We start from the raw sequence: 18,265 nt of genomic DNA on the forward strand, positions 1-18,265 counted from the left end.
TGGTTATGGAGTGTGTGAAGTGGGTGGTGTGTGTGGCGTGTGGTGGGGGTGGTGAGTGGTGTGTGTGATGCACATGGTGTGCGGTGTGTGTGGTAAGTGTGGTGGGGGTGGGGGGTGTGATGTGGTGACTAGGGTATGTGTGGTGAGTGTGGAATGAGTGTATGGGGTGTGTGTGTATAAGGAGTACAGTAGCTCTGGCTGAGAATCGCTAGCTGCACCAAAGGGTTCAGATCATAGTTTCCAAGTCAAAAGCGGGCTGGGCAAGGGAAGATGCCCCTTCCTCATTCTCCCTATCCCCCGCTGCACCCAAGGGGCACACCGCAGGCCTCTGGACGTCGGGCCGGTGGGACAGCCTATGCAGACGCTCTCCAGGCCCCCGGGTGGTACACCGAGGCCCCCGAGTCCACCTCCTGCGCCCCCCTGGGCCCTTCCCTGCCCTGGACTCTGTCCTTCCTGCCTGACTGCCCCCGACAGCAGGGATCAAGCCCCGGTGTGTTTGGCCAACCGCTGCCCACACACAGCCCCGCAGGCAGCTTTTGTTTGGCTGACACGGAGACTTAATGTTTGCTTACTTTAGTGCCTACATTTTAAAGTTAGGAGATTTTATATAAAAAGCTGGATTTTTGGTTTATCTTGACAAACCAGAAGACCAAGCTTCCCAGACCCCATTTAGCGTGACGAGAAGGACGCGGAGCCCAGCCCGGGCAGATCAGCCTCTGGTCGCAGCGAGCAGACCCTGCACAGTGGGCCCCTCGTGGTCGGTCTCTCTACACGCTTCAGCATCTGCTGATGGCCAGGCTTTTCTCCTCTGCCCGCTGTCTCCGCTCCTCAGCTGAGGGAAACGTGAACACATGGGGTGGTTAGGGGAAAAACCCTCAGGATGCTTCACTCGGACCAGGGACTTGAAATGCCAACAATGTCTGCTATTCCGCTCAGCACTGACTGATCTCACTCTGAAGACGAACATGCTGCCCGCAGGTTATTTGTGTCCCTAGCCCCTGCTACAGAAAGCTTGGACCCCAACTGTCCTGACCTCCCTAAACTAAGAGTATTTGCTGCTTCCTTCTACTACCTGGTTTGCATTCAAAGCTTTCTTCTTTCTGATTACTGACAGGGCTTCCCTGGAGGCTTAGTGGGTAAAGAGTCTGCCTGCAGTGTGGGAGAGCTGTGTTCGATCCCTGGCTTGGGAAGATGCCCTGGAGAAGGAAATGTCAACCCACTCCAGTATTCTTGCCTGGATAAGCCCGTGGACAGAGGAGCCTGGTTGGCTACAGTCCACGGGGTTGCAAAGAGTCAGGCATGACTGAGTGACTATCACTGACAGTGAGAAGAGCTTTTCCCTGGCCTTTGGGAGGACCTGGGGATGGGGAGGGGAGGAGACAGGACAAGTCAGTTGATTTCCTGTCTTTTTCGATTCCCGTCTCATGAAAGAGACTAAACTATCCAGGGGCAGGGAGACGTTTTAAGCGTCGGGAGGTGTGAGTTCGAGGGTTGAACTTGTTAGCTACGTGATCACAGGCATGCCACTCTGCCTCTTGAGCTAAAGAGAGTCACACTAAATAATCTATGAGCTCCGTGCCATCTAAGGCATTGATTCTTTCAGTCAGATACACAAAGACACCTCCATGCTGTGGTCCCTCTTTTGTTCAAGTGCTTTTTTCATATTTTTAAATGTATGTTGCTAGTTTGTTTGCTTGTTACAAATCCCCCAAGTGCCCCTCAAGGATCACAGAGCACCCTCATCTTCCTGTTATGCAGTTCTTAAAGTCTTATTTTTATATATGACAAGGGCTTAATATATAGTATGTATTTTAAAAAGTCCTACAACTCAACAACCACGAAAAGGCAACTAATCCGATCTTAAAAGGGACAAAGGACTTAAATACACATTTCTCCAGACAAGATAGACAAATGGCCAGTGAGTATATAAAAGGATGCTTACCATCATGAATCATCAGGGAAAAGCAAATCAAAACCACAAGACACTACCGTATACCCATTAGGCAGCTGTTATTAAAGAAAAGCTATTATAAAAATTAATAATAACACACGTTGATAAAGGTGTAGAGAAAATAGAGCCCCTGTGCACTGGTGGTGAGAATGGAAAATGGTGCAGCTGGTATGGAAAAGAGCATGGTGGCTCCTCAAAAAAACATTCAAAATTTATTGCTTCACGGGTGCAGTTTTGCAAGAGTTTGCAAGAGTTTAGTTTTGCAAGACGAAGCATTTTGGGGATGGATGGTGGGAAAGGTTGCACATCAGTGGGAATGTTAATTAATGTTAGTTAATTCCACTGAACTGTACACTTCGAATGGTTTAGAAGGTGCCCTTTGTTATGTGTATTCACCACAATTAAAATTTAAACAATGACAGGAAATAGTGACTTGGCTTAATAGTTTAAAAAAATGTATCAAAAAACAAGGAACTCTCTCTGTGAAGACAGACGAAACAGAGGCACTCTACTCATATGACATGATGCGTTAAAAGACTTTCCAACAGAATAACCTGTGCCTCGGGTACCAGAGCGGGCCTTAAGCCCCGGGATGAGGTAGGCACGGAAGAATTAGCATGCGGTAGTGAGTCAGGCTGGGACCCGGGACCCTCTGCTGCAGGGCCTGCCCCTGGACAAACGTCTCCTCCAGCAACAGAGCACAAAGAGACTGCAAGGAACTAAAACCAGCTGCGTGCGTGAGCAGCTGGGCAAATTCTGGACGAGATACACAGACCAAAAACCCAACTGACACTTCTGAAGAGTCGGAAGCAAAAGCAGGGTACTCTGCCCCCGCACTCAGCACCGCCAAAGAGGTGGGCAGACCACCGAAGCCACCCCTCCAGTGGGAGCCCTGGACCCCCGTGGCTGCCCGGCGTGCCTCCAGGAGCAAGCAAGGGCGCCGGATGCTTGTTTGCGCTCCCTCCTCGGCCACAGAAACCTCAATAAAGCCTTGCCCGGATTTCTCGTAGGGCCTCCTATCAATTTCCATTAAGAGAAGGTCAAGAACCCTGGTGGATATCAGAAATAGAAGCCGTAGTGCATCAACACAACAGAGGTTATGCAATCACAAAAGTTATACTTCACGACTGCACACCATCACTGAGAAAGGCTGCTGACATGATGTTGAGAAAATAGCAAAATATAAAACTGAAAGGTAAACCTGAGGTGTCCAATTATGTGTGCCTTTAGACAGGGACTCCAGTGGAAAAGGCAAAATGAAATTAGTTCCTGTGTCAGGGTAGTTTTTTTTTTTTTTTTTCTACTTTAAAATGCATCTTTAAAATTGTTATGATAAGTGTATACAAAAAATAAAATAATAAGTGAGAGTAGAATAAAACAGAATATCCAAGGTTCTCCCTCTCAGAAAAAGGAAATACTCCGAATACAAGATCACCATTCCTTCGAGAAGAAACACTTTTATTTTCAGTCTCAGCTATGCAGAACAAGTGGAAATGGCTAAGGAGGAGAGATACCGTTTGGACCCACAGCAAAGGTTGCCCCAGGTCTGCCAGCCAGAGCTCACCATGCTCTGCACTGCTCTGGTTACATTCCCCACGTGACCCCTGGCCCTGGAGATCTCCGTGTTTACGACTTTTCCTAAAAAGCTCTAAGTGTGTGGACAGAGCCTATTTCTGAGTCCACGGCATGCCTCCCACAGTGCTGGTCACTTCTGAAGTCTCTTGCCAGATGAGTCTAATTACATCCAGGGGAATGGTGGGGGGGAGGGAAGGACTGGGAGTTTGGGATTAGCAAATGGAGTATATATAGAATGGGTAAACAAGGCCTGCTGTTCATCACAGGGAACTATATTCATATCCTACGATAAACCATAGCAGAAAAGAATCTGCAAAAGAACAGATATGTGTGTGTGTGTGTATAACTGAGTCACTTTGCTGTGTAGCAGAAACTCACACATTAAAAATCAACTATACTTCAATACGATTTTTTTCAAAGGGTAGACCGACTACCTGCTGTTCCTTTTGACCAATTACTGTGTCAAATAATGCCGCAGTGTGGGCTCCACGTCACAGAGACAAGCACGAGAAAGCAAGTGCGCACAAGGTCACGGGTGCTGCCGGCGTCAGCAAGTCCAAGGTCCAGGGTTGCATGTCTGCAGGTGTCCGTTATACCGAGAAGTATATAAACTGGAGAAGCAGAAGAACACCTCTTAGCGTGGCTCAGCTTTGATTCCGTGTCTCACTGGACTGTGGGTCGATCATGTCCCCGGAAGCCCAACATGTACAGACAAGAAAAGCCTGCAGGGGCTGCCAACTCTGGGCTCTGGTATCAGGTCCCAGACCCTGGGGTCTTAAAGCACCCCTCTGCACCCCCGAGGGAGGGCCATCCAGGCTTGCCATTGGCAGTAAGGCCCTCTTTTTCTATCTAGATGGGGACCTGGTGGGAAGTTTTCTGTCCATTTCCTGGTGATGGGAGAATAAACACAGCGTCTGTACATGTCTGAAGATGAAGGGAAAATCCATCCTTACGAATGCCCTGTGTTCCCCAGGAGCGGCTGGAGAAACAGCCCTGCAGTTCCAAACACACAGACGATTATAAACACCCACAGGAACACCCTGTCCACCACCATGGCCACGTATTTCCAGTCGTCCTCTACCTGAAAGACAAAATGTCAAGCATCTGTAAAAACTGAAAACCATGGGAGATAAGCTCTGTTTCAAATATAAGCTGCCTCCTTTGCACGGAAGATTCGCTGACAATTTTTAAAGCAAATATCCCTACGATTCTGGTTAACCCGTGTCTCCTCCGTAGTGTGCACAGAGAACAACCATTTGTCTGCAGACGGAGGGTGCGGGTGCGCCATCAGTCCTGGGGCAGAGGGCTGCAGAGTCAGCAGGCTCCCGCAGGGTACGCAGGGCTTCTCCTGACTGCAAGTGTGTGTGTGTGTGTGTGTGTGTGTGTGTGTGTGTGTAGGTCGCTCAGTCAAGTCTGACTCTTTGCGACCCCGTGGACTGTAGCCCGCCAGCCTCCTCTGTCTGTGGGATTTTCCAGGCAAGAATACTGGAGTGGTTGTCATTCCCTTCTCCAGCCTGGGTGCAAGTAGCAGCCCTGAAAGAGCTGCTCAGATTGCTCCATTCTTGGGTTAACTGAGAAAAAAGCACAACCTGAAAGTTGAGGATTAATTTATTTTTAATTGGAGCAAAATTGCTTTACAATATTGTGTTGGTTTCTGTTGTCCAGCAACTCGAATCAGTCATAATTATATAAATGTAAGGCTCTCCCTCTTGAGCCTCCCTCCCGCCTCCTCGAGAGTTATGTTCTATTCGTGGATTTTCTGAGGACTTCAAGCCTGGGAGGCAGCCTCTGAGATTACTCTGAGGGACTGCCCTGAAGAGGTAAGGGAGGAGCCAGGATAATAAGATTTTGCAACAAAGACCAGGTAGTCAGAATATCAGAAGATGATGTTGCAGAACATTCTGTTGCATCTGAGTGCCACAGTCATCCTTTGATGTTTCAACTGGCTAGTTTTTGTTGCAAAACCTCCTATATATCCTGGCTTATTCCTACACAATCTCCTGGGATAAACAAGAATACTTAAAAAGAATGTATATATATATGTATAACTGAGTCACTTTGCTGTACAGCAGAAACTAGCACAACATTGTAAATCAACTATCCTTCAATTGTTTTTTAAGTTTTTAAAAAGATTACTGTTAATCAAAGAAAACCAGACATCTCAAGTTAATGAGTTTACTGCTTTTCTATAGGTGGGAAGAGGCAAGAGTCTGGGCTTATGGAAATCATTCCTTGGATGTGCACCTTATCTGTCTAGGGCCAGCATCCCACTTTCTCCATCCTGAGGCCTCTCAGGGTGCACAGCTGGGGGTGACGGCAGTGACTGATGGCTTGACAGCTACAGCATCCATTGTTAACTGATGGAGCTGGGACATTTTTCACCCACTCTTTTCATGAGCACCATGGAATCCCTGACCCTGCGGCAAGTCCAGGAACTGGGTTTGAGGCAGCAGAGTGTGGGGGATAAGCTCTGCAGGATGATGGTCCCCCATCAGGAGCCAGCAGCCCTCTAGACCCTGGCATCACACTAGAGTGGAGAGTTCCTTATACCTCTCCTGCCCTTCCTGTTCCCAAGCTCCAAGGGCCCTACCTGGTGGTGCTGAAGTCAGAGCAACTATCCCCTAGGTTTGATGAAGGTGTCCTCACAGAAGGGAGTCCCAGGCTCACCTGCTGCTGATACCAACCCCCCCTCCACCTGTGTGACACGCACTCACTGTCCTCCCTGGCGCCAATGGGCAGACTTCAGGTCTGCGATGTCCTTTCATCAGGAGATATGGATGCTGGCAGCTGCCATCAGGTCAGACCCAGACCCCTGGCATGAGTTTTCAGAGGCGCCTAGCTAGTCATCGTGATGGGATGGAAAGTTGGTATACATTTCTTGAGCTCTCTCTCTGGAGGATGGGGAGGTCTATCCTGCTATAGTTAGGCCCTGGGCAGCAGGAGCCGACTGAGTTGATGCTAAAAATATCCCCAAAGCTCATTCCACCAGCACCTGCATCCCTGTCAGGTCTACTGAGTGCGATCGGAGCTGCAGCATTCTGTCCTGTCCCTCGGCTGGCTCTTCCCTCTCCCAGCCTTCCTTAAGCAGGGGCTCTCAGTCTAACTAAACCAAGATTGCCCTGAGTGTTTATTTTAACCAGATTTCACTTGAGTTGACATTTCTGGAGCAAAGATTTGCTCTGAGGCTACCCCTTACTCCATCCCTTCACCAGGGCAGTTCACCCATAACTGCAGCATCACAGAGCTGGATCTCAGGGCACCCACTCTTTGACTGTCTTGCAAACAGAACTCACACTGGAGTTCTGACTAGGGTTCTACACATGGCCCCTAGGACTGCTGTGGGCGGACAGGCTAGAAGACTCATGCATTTACCTCCTTTGTTTCATTCTGGGTCTTCATGTTTTCCGCTATGAAATGAACACTATCGATTACATCTTCGACTTCAGGCGAGAGCTCTGAATTTTCAGCCATCCACTGTAAAGGCTGATGACTTAATCGTCTCTTGCTGGTGGCAGGCTCACCAGATCTATGACAGTGGCAGCATTCTTTAAGAAGTCTGGGCTCTTTGTGATGCTCAAACTTGACTTTGGCAGGCCTACTGGAGACTCCTTTGGGGTTTCTATGAGCTCCTGTCTCCTTCATCTTGTCCAGAGGCCTCTTCATCATCAGCATCTGGGGTAACAGCCGGAGGAAGACCGCCTTCACCCACGTGGGCATGCTGTGAGTGCTCGGGGTGCGATAGTGGATGTTCAGCACAAACACCGTGACCACGATGGACAGGGTGACGAAGATCATGGTGAAGAGCAGGTATTCGCCCACCAGGGGGATCACGAGAGACGTGGATGGGATGGTTTCTGTGATCACCAGCAAAAACACAGTCAGAGAAAGCAGCACTGAAATGCAAAGAGTCACCTTTTCACCACAGTCAGAAGGGAGGTAGAAGACCAAGACAGTGAGGAACGAGATAAAGAGGCAGGGGATGATCAGATTAATGGTGTAAAACATTGGGAGCCTCCTGATGTAGAAAGAGTAGGTGATGTCTGTGTATATCTCTTCACAACAGTTGTACTTTATGTCATGCTTGTAGCCAGAAGCGTCGACAATTTCCCACTCGCTGTTCTCCCAAAACTCATTCATGTCCACTTTAGAGCCAATGATTAGAAGGTCAATTTCAGCTTTGTCATAAGTCCAGGAACCAAATTTCAGGGAACAATTTTGATGGTCAAAAGGGAAAAAAGTGATGTCCATTGGACAGGAACTCTTAAAAATCGCTGGTGGAGTCCAAGTTATCATGCCATCGTATTTAAGAAGAGCTTTTGTCTTGCCTTTGACTTGGAAGTCGCCGACCGCACTGCAAAGTAAATCAGACACTGTTAGTGACTCCCCCGCGCTTCAGGTCCACCTGCACCAAAGGCAGCTTTGGAAAAAGACTGGCTGTTGGGTGCGCATACTTGTTGTAGAGAACGATGTCGGGCTTCCAGATCATCTCGGCAGGAACACGGAGAGTCTCAATGCCGTCATATTCCGTGGGGTCCCAACGCAGTTTATAATCATTCCAGATCTGCAGGAAATAGGAGTCAGTTTAAAAAATTCTTCACTTACTTCTAATATGTTAGTCCTATATTGGTTCAACATTTTTTTGAAAAATCAGTCATTCCAACTTATTCTTCCTTTTGCTCTTAATCTTTTATGCAGATTTTGCAATAAACCTATCATCTTACTATCTTTTACTATTAGAAGTGGATTGTTACTAGAGATTGAATATGGCCCTTTGAATGTGGAAATGCAGGAGACTCTGGTTTGATTCCTGGGTTGGGAAGATCCGCTGGGAGAAGGGATAGGCTACCCACTCCAATATTCTTGGGCTTTCCTGGTGGCTCAGTTGGTAAAGAATCCACCTGCAATGCGGGAGACCTGGGTTCGATCCCTGAGTTGGGAAGATCCCTGGAGAAGGGAAAGGCTGCCCACTCCAGTATCCTGGCCTGGAGAATTCCATGGACTGTATAGTCCATGGGGTCGCAAAGAGTCGGACATGACTGAGCGACTTTCACTTTACTTTGGTTTCTACCAAAAGCTGGGAGATTAAACTCAAGGGGAACAAGGTGGTTGAGCTGATTGGGGCAAAAATAGGTTATCCACTAGATATTAGATATGCATCTATTGATTATTGATTAGCTGATCAAGTTTATAGACTCAGTTTCCACATTCCATAAACTATGTTCAATCTCTGGTAGCAATCCATCTCTAATAATAAAAAGATAGTAGGATGGCAGGTTTATTACAAAATCTGCATAAAAAATTAAGAGCAAAAGGAAGAATAAGATGGCATGACTGATTAAACCAAATAGTGGGAATCTAAGCCACAGCAGAATCAAAAAGCGGGTAAGCATCTGGCTCTGGAGCTCAAGATACAAACAAAAATAGGAGACCTTCAAAGGCCGGAGTCAGTGAGAACTTTATCCCTAGGTTCTGCACCTGAAGCTTGCAGCCAAGCAGCTGTTACCAGATTGAAGTTTGGGCTTTGGAGATAGACAATATTTTATTCTCTGTCATAAACTGGAGATGGAAAGAGGGAGTTCTAGTGGGTTTTATCCACTGGACATTATTAAACTGACACGTCAGTGACATAGTTCCCAGAGAAGCGTAAGTGACATAGACACATACGTGACGTAGCCACAGGTTGGTTTCCATGATCTGGTTTACTTCATCCTGGGAAGAGGAAACAATGTTTTTTTTTTTAGCCTCAAATGTACCTGCTAAGAGAAGTGAATCTTAGAGCAAAAATCACAGCTAGAAAGAGCTGAGCTGAGTTCATGCTAATGGAGGAAAACAAAGAAGACTGAAAAGGCAACTTATAAAAATCAACCAGAAATACAATATTTCCACACTGGTCCCCACCCTGTTGACTTCAAAAGGAAATGTGACTTTACTACTGTCTTTCAAATCTGATTGAAGCGTCACTTTTTCTGTGAAGGCTTTCTGACCTCTGCAGCCCACAAAGCCTTCTGATCTCATGAAAGAAAAGAAGGGAGAGAATGGAGAGTGGGAGGAGGGAGGGGCCATCCAGCAGATGGTGGAGGGCTTCATTGTTTTGTGATCTTTTTCCCTGGCTGTGCCCCAGCACCCTCTAGGCTCTCAGTCCTGAGTCCAGCCACCCCTCAAGGTGTCAGCTCAGCTCACCATGGAGCCTTTCAGCTGGATCCTGCCACTCCCCACAACACATCTCTCACTCCTGCCCAAGCCACTGCTGATTGCTTCACTCATTCATTAACAAATATTTATTGAGTACCTACTATGTGCTCTATAAATGCTGAGGTTACAGAAATAACCAGGATTGGAAAATACCCCTACCTATGTGTGTCTGATGGAGAAGGGAATGGCAACCCACTCCAGTATTCTTGCCTGGGAAATCCCATGGACAGAGGAACCTGGTGGGCTACGGTCCATGCAAAGAGTTGGACACGACTAAGCGACTAACACACATGTGTGTGTATCTAAGCTATTACCTGAGGAGACAGAAAATCAAAAATAGATATATGATACAATGTAAGATGCTTCCCTGGTGGCTCAGGTGGTAAAGAATCTGCCTGCAATGCAAGAGACCCATGTTCGATCCCTGAGTTGGAAAGATCCCCTGGAGAAGGCAATGGCAACCCATTAGGTATTCTTGTCTGGAGAATCCCCACGGACAGGGGAGCCTGGTGGGCTACAGTCCATGGGGTCACAAACAGTCAGACACAACTGAGGAACTAACACACACACACACATAATGTAAGACAGTGATAAGTCTTATGGGAAAAAATAAAGAGGGATTGAGTGGTGTGTGCATGTGTGTGTGTGCACACGTGCATATACATTTCTTTTAGACAGGGTGAAGCAGGAAGGCTTCTCTGAGGAGATGGTTTAAGTAAGTACCTAAATGACCGGCAGAGGGTCACAGAGCTCTCTGGAAGAAATGCATTCCAGGTGGACATCCCAGATATAGTGTGTTCCTAAGTAGCTACCACCTCCCAGTGGAGTAGATACTGAAGACACATCCAGAACCTTCAGCGACCTCACAGTGCAATGCTAGGAGGTTGTTGATGGTCACTAGTGCAGCAGTGGGTTCCCAACACTTACCACGTTTCTACCCCAGACACAGGAGCACCTTCCAGAGAGAACAGCTCACAGCTCAGAGAGCGGTAGCCACGTTGGACACCAGCCTACTGGGGTTCGCTGAGCTGCTCTGCAGTTCTCCACGCCCCCTAGAAAACGCTCCCTGGAGACCTCATCAGCAACAAAGTAATGCAGAGGAAAAAAATTTCTCATCAGCTTCCTTCTCCAAAGAGGTTTGTGTTAAGTCATGGTAAGCCCCAGGGTTTTCAAAGGAGTTTCCTTAACTGCTTTCTATTGGTCAGAGCAGGCAAAGAAATGGACTATGCTTGTCCATGACTTTACAATTACCCAAGTCTAAGGACAGTGCCTTCTGCTCATAGGAAGGTCACCTTGTGACCTGCAGATTCCAGCAGGAGCCTTGTCAATAAATCCATCGGCTGTCAGTCCGGAGCGGACTAGCTCTGCAACCCAGAAAGGTCTCAGAGGCGACAGTTATAAACGTCTTCCAAAGACTCTTCCTCTCTGCCCACTTATACACTGTTCGGAGAACCAGAGCATGCCGTGAGCTAGAACGCTATGTTCAGAGGATTAAAATCAGCTGGCGGTAGCACCCGGTATCCCTTCTCCCCTCTGTACTTCCGCAGCCTGGCGGAGCTCCAGGTGGTGTGGACCTGTTTAATGGAAGGTAGACATCCCCAGAGATGTCAGCCAAATTTATGGATCAGGACCTGGTCGGGAAAGTCTCATTCCCATCCAGTGTCAGACCACACCAACGGCCATGGGAACTGCTGTCAGACAGCGCAGGCGAAGGAGGCCCGAGACCCCACAATGCCACCCTGCATTCTTGGAACCATCACCCTGTGTCTCTCTCTTGGGAAAATAAATGAGTTGACACCTTGATTGAATTAAAGGATTGGAATTACAGTTTTAAGTGGACTCGATTCTGGAGCAGTAGCAACAGGTTCAGAGGCTGAGATCAGAAAGGCCAGGTGGGCTACGTTTTGAAAGCCTTCCGTTTGTCATTGCAGGTATGCCAGGCCACCAGAAACACAGGCCAGGGGCTCTGTCCTGGCTCCATGAGGCGGGGCAGTAGAAACACTCCTACTCTGAAGATCCTTCAGTCAGTAAACGTTGTGGCCAAGGTCATTCTATGCAGCAGCAAACACACTTCTGTGTAGAGCTCTCTGGTGTTCTAACACCAAGCGTGAGGCTCAAACAGCAGCAGCTGGCCTAGAATCTTCTAGAAGGGGGTTGGTAATTGCACGCCTGGGCTTTATTGCATCACAGTCACCCCCAGGCCTCACCATGACTCAGTGGCGACCACGCATATGGCCCACAGGGACTTCTGGTGCTCCGCATGAGAACAGGTAGCCTCCAAAATACTAATTAGGACTGCGACAGTGATATCGGACAAAGTAACGCAGAGGAAAAAAATTTCTAAAGACAAAGAGGGACATTAAGTAATGATAGAAGATTTAATCCTATAGGAGGACATAATGATCCTAACTGTGTGCACCAAAAACAGAATTATAGGAAACAGAAACTGGTAGAGCTGAAAAAAGAAACAGATAAATCCCCAGTTAGAGTTAGAGATTCTCAGCAGCCAATAGAATTGCTTGACAGAAATCAGCCAAAATAGGGACAATCTGAACAACAGGATCTAATTGATGTATACAGACACGCCACTCAAAAACAGCAGAACACACCCTTTTTCAAGCATGAATGGAATATTAACCAAGATAGATCATATCCTTATCATGAGCCATCAAACAAACCTCAAAAATTTTGAAAAGCTGGAATCATAGTGTGCTTCTTACCACAATGGAATCAGACTAGAAATCAGTAACAAAGAGACAACAGGGAAGTCTCTAAATCCATGGAAATTAAATTTCTAAATAATCCATGAGTCAAAGAGAAGGTCTCAAAGGGAAGCTTTTAAAATACATAGAACTGAGTGGGAACAAAACCCTAATACATCAAAATATGACGGACACTGATAAAAACAGTTCTGAGAATGAAATTTGCAGCTAAATGCTTACATTAGAAATGAGAAAGTGGGAAGTTGGGGCTAGCAGAAGTAATTTATTAAATATAGAATGAATGAACAACAGGTTCTACTGTATAACACAATATCCTATGATAAACCATAGTGGAAAAGAATATTTTTTTAAAAAATGTATATATATTACATATATCTAACTGAATCACTTTGCTGTACAACAGAAATTAATACAACGTTGTAACATTTATTAAAGGAATGAGTGGGGGCTTCCCTGGTGGCTCAGCAGTAAAGAATCCACTTGCCAATGCAGAAGACACGAGTTCGATCCCTGATCAGGGAAGATCCCACAAGCTGTGGAGCAACTAAGCCCATGAGCCGCAACTGCCTACTCTGTGCTGCAGAGCCCATGAGCCACAGCTGCTGAAGCCGACTCACTCTAGAGCTCATGCTCCGCAGTAGAGTAACCACCCCTGTGAGAAGCCCTCGCACCATAACTAGAGTAGCCCCTGCTAGCCGCAACTAGAGAAAAGCTCGAGCAGCAATGAAGCCCAAATGAATAAGTTTATTTAGCACAGCCAAAAATAAATAAGTGCGTAAAAGTATTTTTTAAAAAGGAACCAATGAACTCAATGCTAATTTAAAAAAATAAAAAGAATGAGTGGTCCCATCTAGGTGGGAGAAAACATCTGGCTCATCTTCTAAAATCAGTGTTTACCAGCGTATACACACTTCCAGCCTGGGCCAGAAGCCAGAGGATGGGCCAGGGCCAGCCCGGCCCCCTGGGAAGCATGGGCTGAAGAAACACGATGGGCGGGCCCAAGACTTCACATCCTTATCCAAGGGCGTCCCCCTAGGCGCGCCTGGGGCCACCACCGTTTCTCCCAAGCAAAGCTGAGCAGAAGGAGGGCTCCTCCCTGTCTGGGGCTGCCCCCGTACCCAGTCCATGTGCCGTCTGTCTGTACACCAGCGTCTCACAGATGGTCCGCACGCCCCTCAGGAGCCTGCCTATTTCTAGAATTTGGTCCATGTCCAGAGCCTCGCGCCAGCCTGCCCCTGCCACGCTTGGAGTCCAGAACCCGCCCCGTACTGGGGCATGAGGCCCCACACCTCCTCTGCCAGCACCTAGGTGCCAAGATTGTTCAAAATAAAGAACTCTCATCCTCCCTGCCCTTGAACAGGGTACCAATTAATTTAAATGAAGACCTCCAAACACCCATCTGCTTCTCAGGACTCGATGGAACCCTGTATAATAAGAAAGTGAACTTTTTCTTTATTCTGTAACACAGGAGACTTAGAGCAATTCATCTGTAGAGTAAAAGAGGCACGAGCGTTGCGGTTAAACAGGCTTGACTGAGCTGCAGTGCTGCCCTCTGTAACCATGTGTCGTTAGGAGCGTGGCTGACCTGAGCTGCTGTCTCCCCAGCTATAAGATGCAAAGGACATCCACGAAGTGTAGACACTGGCACATAATAGGTGCACGACGAAGTCAACCCCTTTTGTATTCCCCCTTCAACTGCCCCTCCTTCGCCTCTTGGCTTCATAAACTGGTTCTAAGAGCATTTCCAGAAATACACTACCTTAACAGAAATAAATATATTATTTTGCCAGCAAAGGTCCGTCTAGTCAAACCTATGGTTTTTCCAGTAGTCATGTATGGATGTGAGAGTTGGACCATAAAGAAAGTTGAGTGCTGAAGAATTGATGCTTTTGAACTGTGGTGTTGGGGAAGACTCTTGAAAGTCCCTTAGACTGCAAGGAGATCCAACCAGTCCATCCTAAAAGAAATCAGTCCTGAATATTCATTGGAAGGACTGATGCTGAAGCTGAAACTCCAATACTCTGGCCACCTGTTGCAAAGAACTGACTCATTTGAAAAGACGATGCTGGGAAAGATTGAAGGTGGGAGGAGAAGGGGATGACAGAGGATGAGATGGTTGGATGGCATCACTGACTCGATGGACATGAGTCTGAGTAAACTCCGGGAGTTGGTGATGGACAGGGAGGCCTGGCCTGCTGCAGTCCATGGGGTCGCAAAGAGTTGGACATAACTGAGTGACTGAACTGAACTGAACAGAAATAATGACAGCATCCTCGGGGGAGCGGATCCCTTGCAATGGGCCAGCTTTGAAGGGCCGGTACTTCGTAGATTCTTGATTGTTCCTATTATTTTTTTTTTTTCAAGATTTTGCTTTTTTTTTTTTTGGCTGAGCCACATGGCTTGTGAGATCTTAGTTTCCCGACCTGAGTTCAAACCTGGGCCCTTGGAGTCCAGCATGGAGTACTGCCCACTGGACTGCCAGAGAATTCCTTTAAATCCCCTTATTTACCCTCGTGCAGTCAGTGGGAATTGCTCGGAGCCCTCAGAGTTGGAGCCCCTTGAGGCCACGTGGTATGTGGTGACCCCCTCGCGCTTACCACATCAGCCAGCTGTGTGATGGCCACTTCAAAATACACGGTGATCGGATCGGAAACGTTCTCCACGGGCCTGATGAACTGGTTATAATGAGTGAACAGCTTGTGAAAGAGCCTCTCCTCCGATGCACAGCCGGCACAGCCTTTGGGCCAAACAGAGGGAGGAGTTAGAGAAGCAGAGAACGTGCCCCCGGGGAGGTTCCAGGGCCTTCCCTCCCCAGGAGGCGGGCATGGGCATCAGCATCCACCAGGACCACATCACCTGGCCCTCTTGGCCGGGCTCCTAGCCTTTGTCATGGAGATGACAAGAGTCGGGCCTTCGTCTCAGGACTGGTGAGAGGATAAACGAAGTGTTGCTGGGAAGAGCGCTTCCAAGCGGGTGGCAGCTCCATCACGGAACAGAACTCACCGTCTCGCTGATCTCGTAATTGCAGTCCTGAACTTGCCTGGTGGTCCAGTGTAATGGTAAGACTCTTCCTGCCAATGCAGGGGACGTGGGTTTGATCCCTGGTCCGGGAAGATCCCACATGCCACGAGGTAACTAAGCCTGTGCACCACAACTGCTGAAGCCTGTGTGCCCTAGAGTCTGTGCTCCACACCAGGAGAGCCACTGAGAAGCCCACACAGTTAGAGCAAGCCCACACACAGCAGTGAGGACCCAGCGCCGCTGAAAATTAATTCATGAACTAAATAAAAAAAAAAAAAAGAAAAGCCCTGCTCTTTCTTGTCAAAGGACTGATCTGACTGGCCTTTGTTTCTACAGCCAGAAGTGTATGTAGCTGGGGAAATCTCATCAAACAAACACAAATAGCTATCAAGTTTATTAAGGTCTTAAGCCCTCCTCCTTTTTAAAATCAACTTTCAACTTCAATTATCTTGGAGATGTGTGAGAGTGCAAAGTTTCTAAGGAAAATTTTGCTGGAAATATTTTTTAAAGAACCCCCAAAGTTCTTAAGCAATAGCTCTTTCGGTCATTCAGTTTCAGACAATAATGTAATCATATTTCTTTGTATTTTCCCAAGAATGCATTAAATGTAGGGTACTTGCCTTCATTTGACATAATTCATCTCATTAATGCCCTTTTCCTATTCTTCCTCATAGAAGTCAAATTTGATACCTGAAATATTAGGCTATAAATTTCCCAAAGGGATTTATGCCCTGAAAGAAAAAAAATTTAAGGAGTTGCACAACTTACTAGGCAAAAACAAATGAAATGGTAGCTGTTATACTGCTAAATAAAACCTGTTCTTTGCCAAATGCATTTGAAAACACGAAAACATTGAGATTTCAGCAGGCAAGAACAATTTTTTTTCTTGAACTTTTTATTTTGTCTTGGGGTATAACCGATTAAAAATGTTGTGATAATTTCAGGTGGACAGCGAAGGGACTCAGCCCTACATATACACGTATCCATTCTCCCCCAAACAACTCTCCCATCCAGGCTGCCACGTAACATTGAGCAGAGCTCCATGTGCTATACAGTAGATCCTTGTTGGTTACCGATTTTAAATATAGCTGTGCGTACATGTCCATCTCAAACTGCCTAACTACTCCTTCCTCTAGTCAACTATAAGTTTGTTCTATAAGTCTGTTAAGACAGGAAAGAACAATTTTAGACATAAACCATCATTGTCTGCCATCTTTATTAATAATGATAAAGATATTTCTCCATAAAACAGGTAATACAAAAATCCTCCTGTTCCCTATTTTCCTCCTTTAAGATTTTACTTTTCTTTTGAGACATTGCAGATGAACCCTCCATGAGTCTTGACAAGCAAATCCCTGCAAAGCCAACCACACGTGGAGGTGTGGCTTTGTAGATATGGACAGAGCAGCAGCTGTCTGTTTCTAAGTCCTAACTTTGAAAATGAATGACCTTCCTCTTGAGACATACCCCAGGACAGGGATATAACATATTTCCCCAAACAAAGGCAATTACCTACGAAACGAAAGGCTTCATAGATTGAGGAATAGTATCAGCTACTAAAGCACAGTTCTGAAAAAACATGTAAATACAGAAGAAGAAATTGAACGCATCCATGGCAAAGACAGACAGGAAACGGTGCCATTGTTACTGCTGCATATTTTCATTGGGAAAATAAAATAAAATACGGTTTACAAAGTTTTCTTGTCCTCCCCATCCCATTCCCCCCAATATCATTTTACATGTTAAGTCAACCAATTAAAAATGAATAGGTTAATTAACAGCTGTGTGAGGAGTAACTCCTGTACAAACACTCTCCATATTTATCCATAGAGTATCCCATCTCTGCTCAGTGGCGCACACATAGAAGCGTATATACACGCAGCTAAAAAGGGAATACGAGAAAAAGCAGAAATAAAACCTACCTTTAAAGCACAGAGCAAATACACACCACCAGACACACAGCGCAAAGCGAAGGGCTCCCTGACCCCCGCGGGGCAGCATGATTAAAACACTCTGATTTCTTGTCCCAGTCAAAGGATTATGGAAAACAAAGAGCTCTCAGCCAGCCACTCACACTGGACTTTAAATCGCCAGAGTCCACTGCAGTCCAAGTGTCTTTTCCAGGAAATGAAAACCTTCACAATATAACACGGTCGTTCCCAACATCGGAGGCTGAAGCCAACCAAAAGGGCAAACCCAAAGGACTCAATCTGATAGCAGATGAGTCATCTCATCTCCTGACACCCTAGATCGCTTCTCGTGCAGGAGCGAAGAGGAGGAGAAGCGGGAGGGGCGGCCGGGCAGACAGCCCCGAGGAGGGATGGAAAACTCTGTCATGGATAGTGCATCTTTGCTGAGCATCTTTTCCCAGCCACAGTCCTGAGGGCAGCGAACATGCCTTTCCTGAGCTGCAGCTGTAGGTAAAGCGCCTGCCAGGTCCCAATGCGTGTATTCTGATTCACTGAGTTCTCTAGCCCATCGGGGCTTAACCTTGTTACCAGAAAACGTTCTAAAATAGGAGTCCCTGTTAGGTGCGGCTCTGGGAGGACAGAATTAATTTGGTTTTGTCTGACTTCTAGTGCCAGGTCCTTCTGAGCTCAGAGATGGTCCTACAGGGACTTGAGATCAGCCTCCTGAGAATGAGACGAATGAATACTGAACACATGATGCCAACTGGACTGCTCTGTTTATTTAGACATCCTTGTCACAGTTCATTTTCTTATCATTTGCTTCTTTCCTCTGTAAGTTGTGTCAATAACCTTCTGATGAATTATGCTTTCTGGCCAGATTTTGGTGTTGGTTA

General features: G+C 46.8%; 1 protein-coding gene across 1 annotated transcript; it reads right to left on the minus strand.

Annotated features, from left to right (window-relative positions):
• Positions 1–3,919: 3,919 nt before the first annotated feature.
• Positions 3,920–17,555, minus strand: CHRNA6 (cholinergic receptor nicotinic alpha 6 subunit). Its single transcript, XM_086380477.1, has 6 exons — positions 17,385–17,555; positions 15,039–15,178; positions 9,191–9,235; positions 7,978–8,087; positions 6,899–7,877; positions 3,920–4,607 (listed from the first exon to the last, which is right to left on the minus strand). The coding sequence occupies exons 1-6, from the start codon at positions 17,461–17,463 to the stop codon at positions 4,476–4,478; spliced, it is 1,485 nt and encodes a 494-aa protein (XP_086236603.1). The 5' UTR covers positions 17,464–17,555; the 3' UTR covers positions 3,920–4,475.
• Positions 17,556–18,265: the final 710 nt, after the last annotated feature.

Source organism: Bos grunniens, chromosome 27 (assembly GCF_055505025.1).
Source record: "Bos grunniens cultivar Pamir isolate PY7600 chromosome 27, Bosgru_T2T1.0, whole genome shotgun sequence".
Lineage (NCBI taxonomy): Eukaryota > Metazoa > Chordata > Mammalia > Artiodactyla > Bovidae > Bos > Bos grunniens.

What these genes read in the sequence shown, in the direction of transcription:
- CHRNA6 (XM_086380477.1), bottom strand. Translation starts at nt 17,463, where the DNA reads ATGCTGCCCCGCGGGGGTCAGGGAGCCCTTCGCTTTGCGCTGTGTGTC. An exon ending in CCAACCTGTGGCTACGTCAC is followed by an intron (nt 8,088 to 9,190) that starts GTATGTGTCTAT and finishes TATTTCCTGCAG; the next exon opens with ATCTGGAATGATTATAAACT. An exon ending in CCCAGAATGAAACAAAGGAG is followed by an intron (nt 4,608 to 6,898) that starts GTAAATGCATGA and finishes TTTGTCTTTCAG; the next exon opens with GTAGAGGACGACTGGAAATA.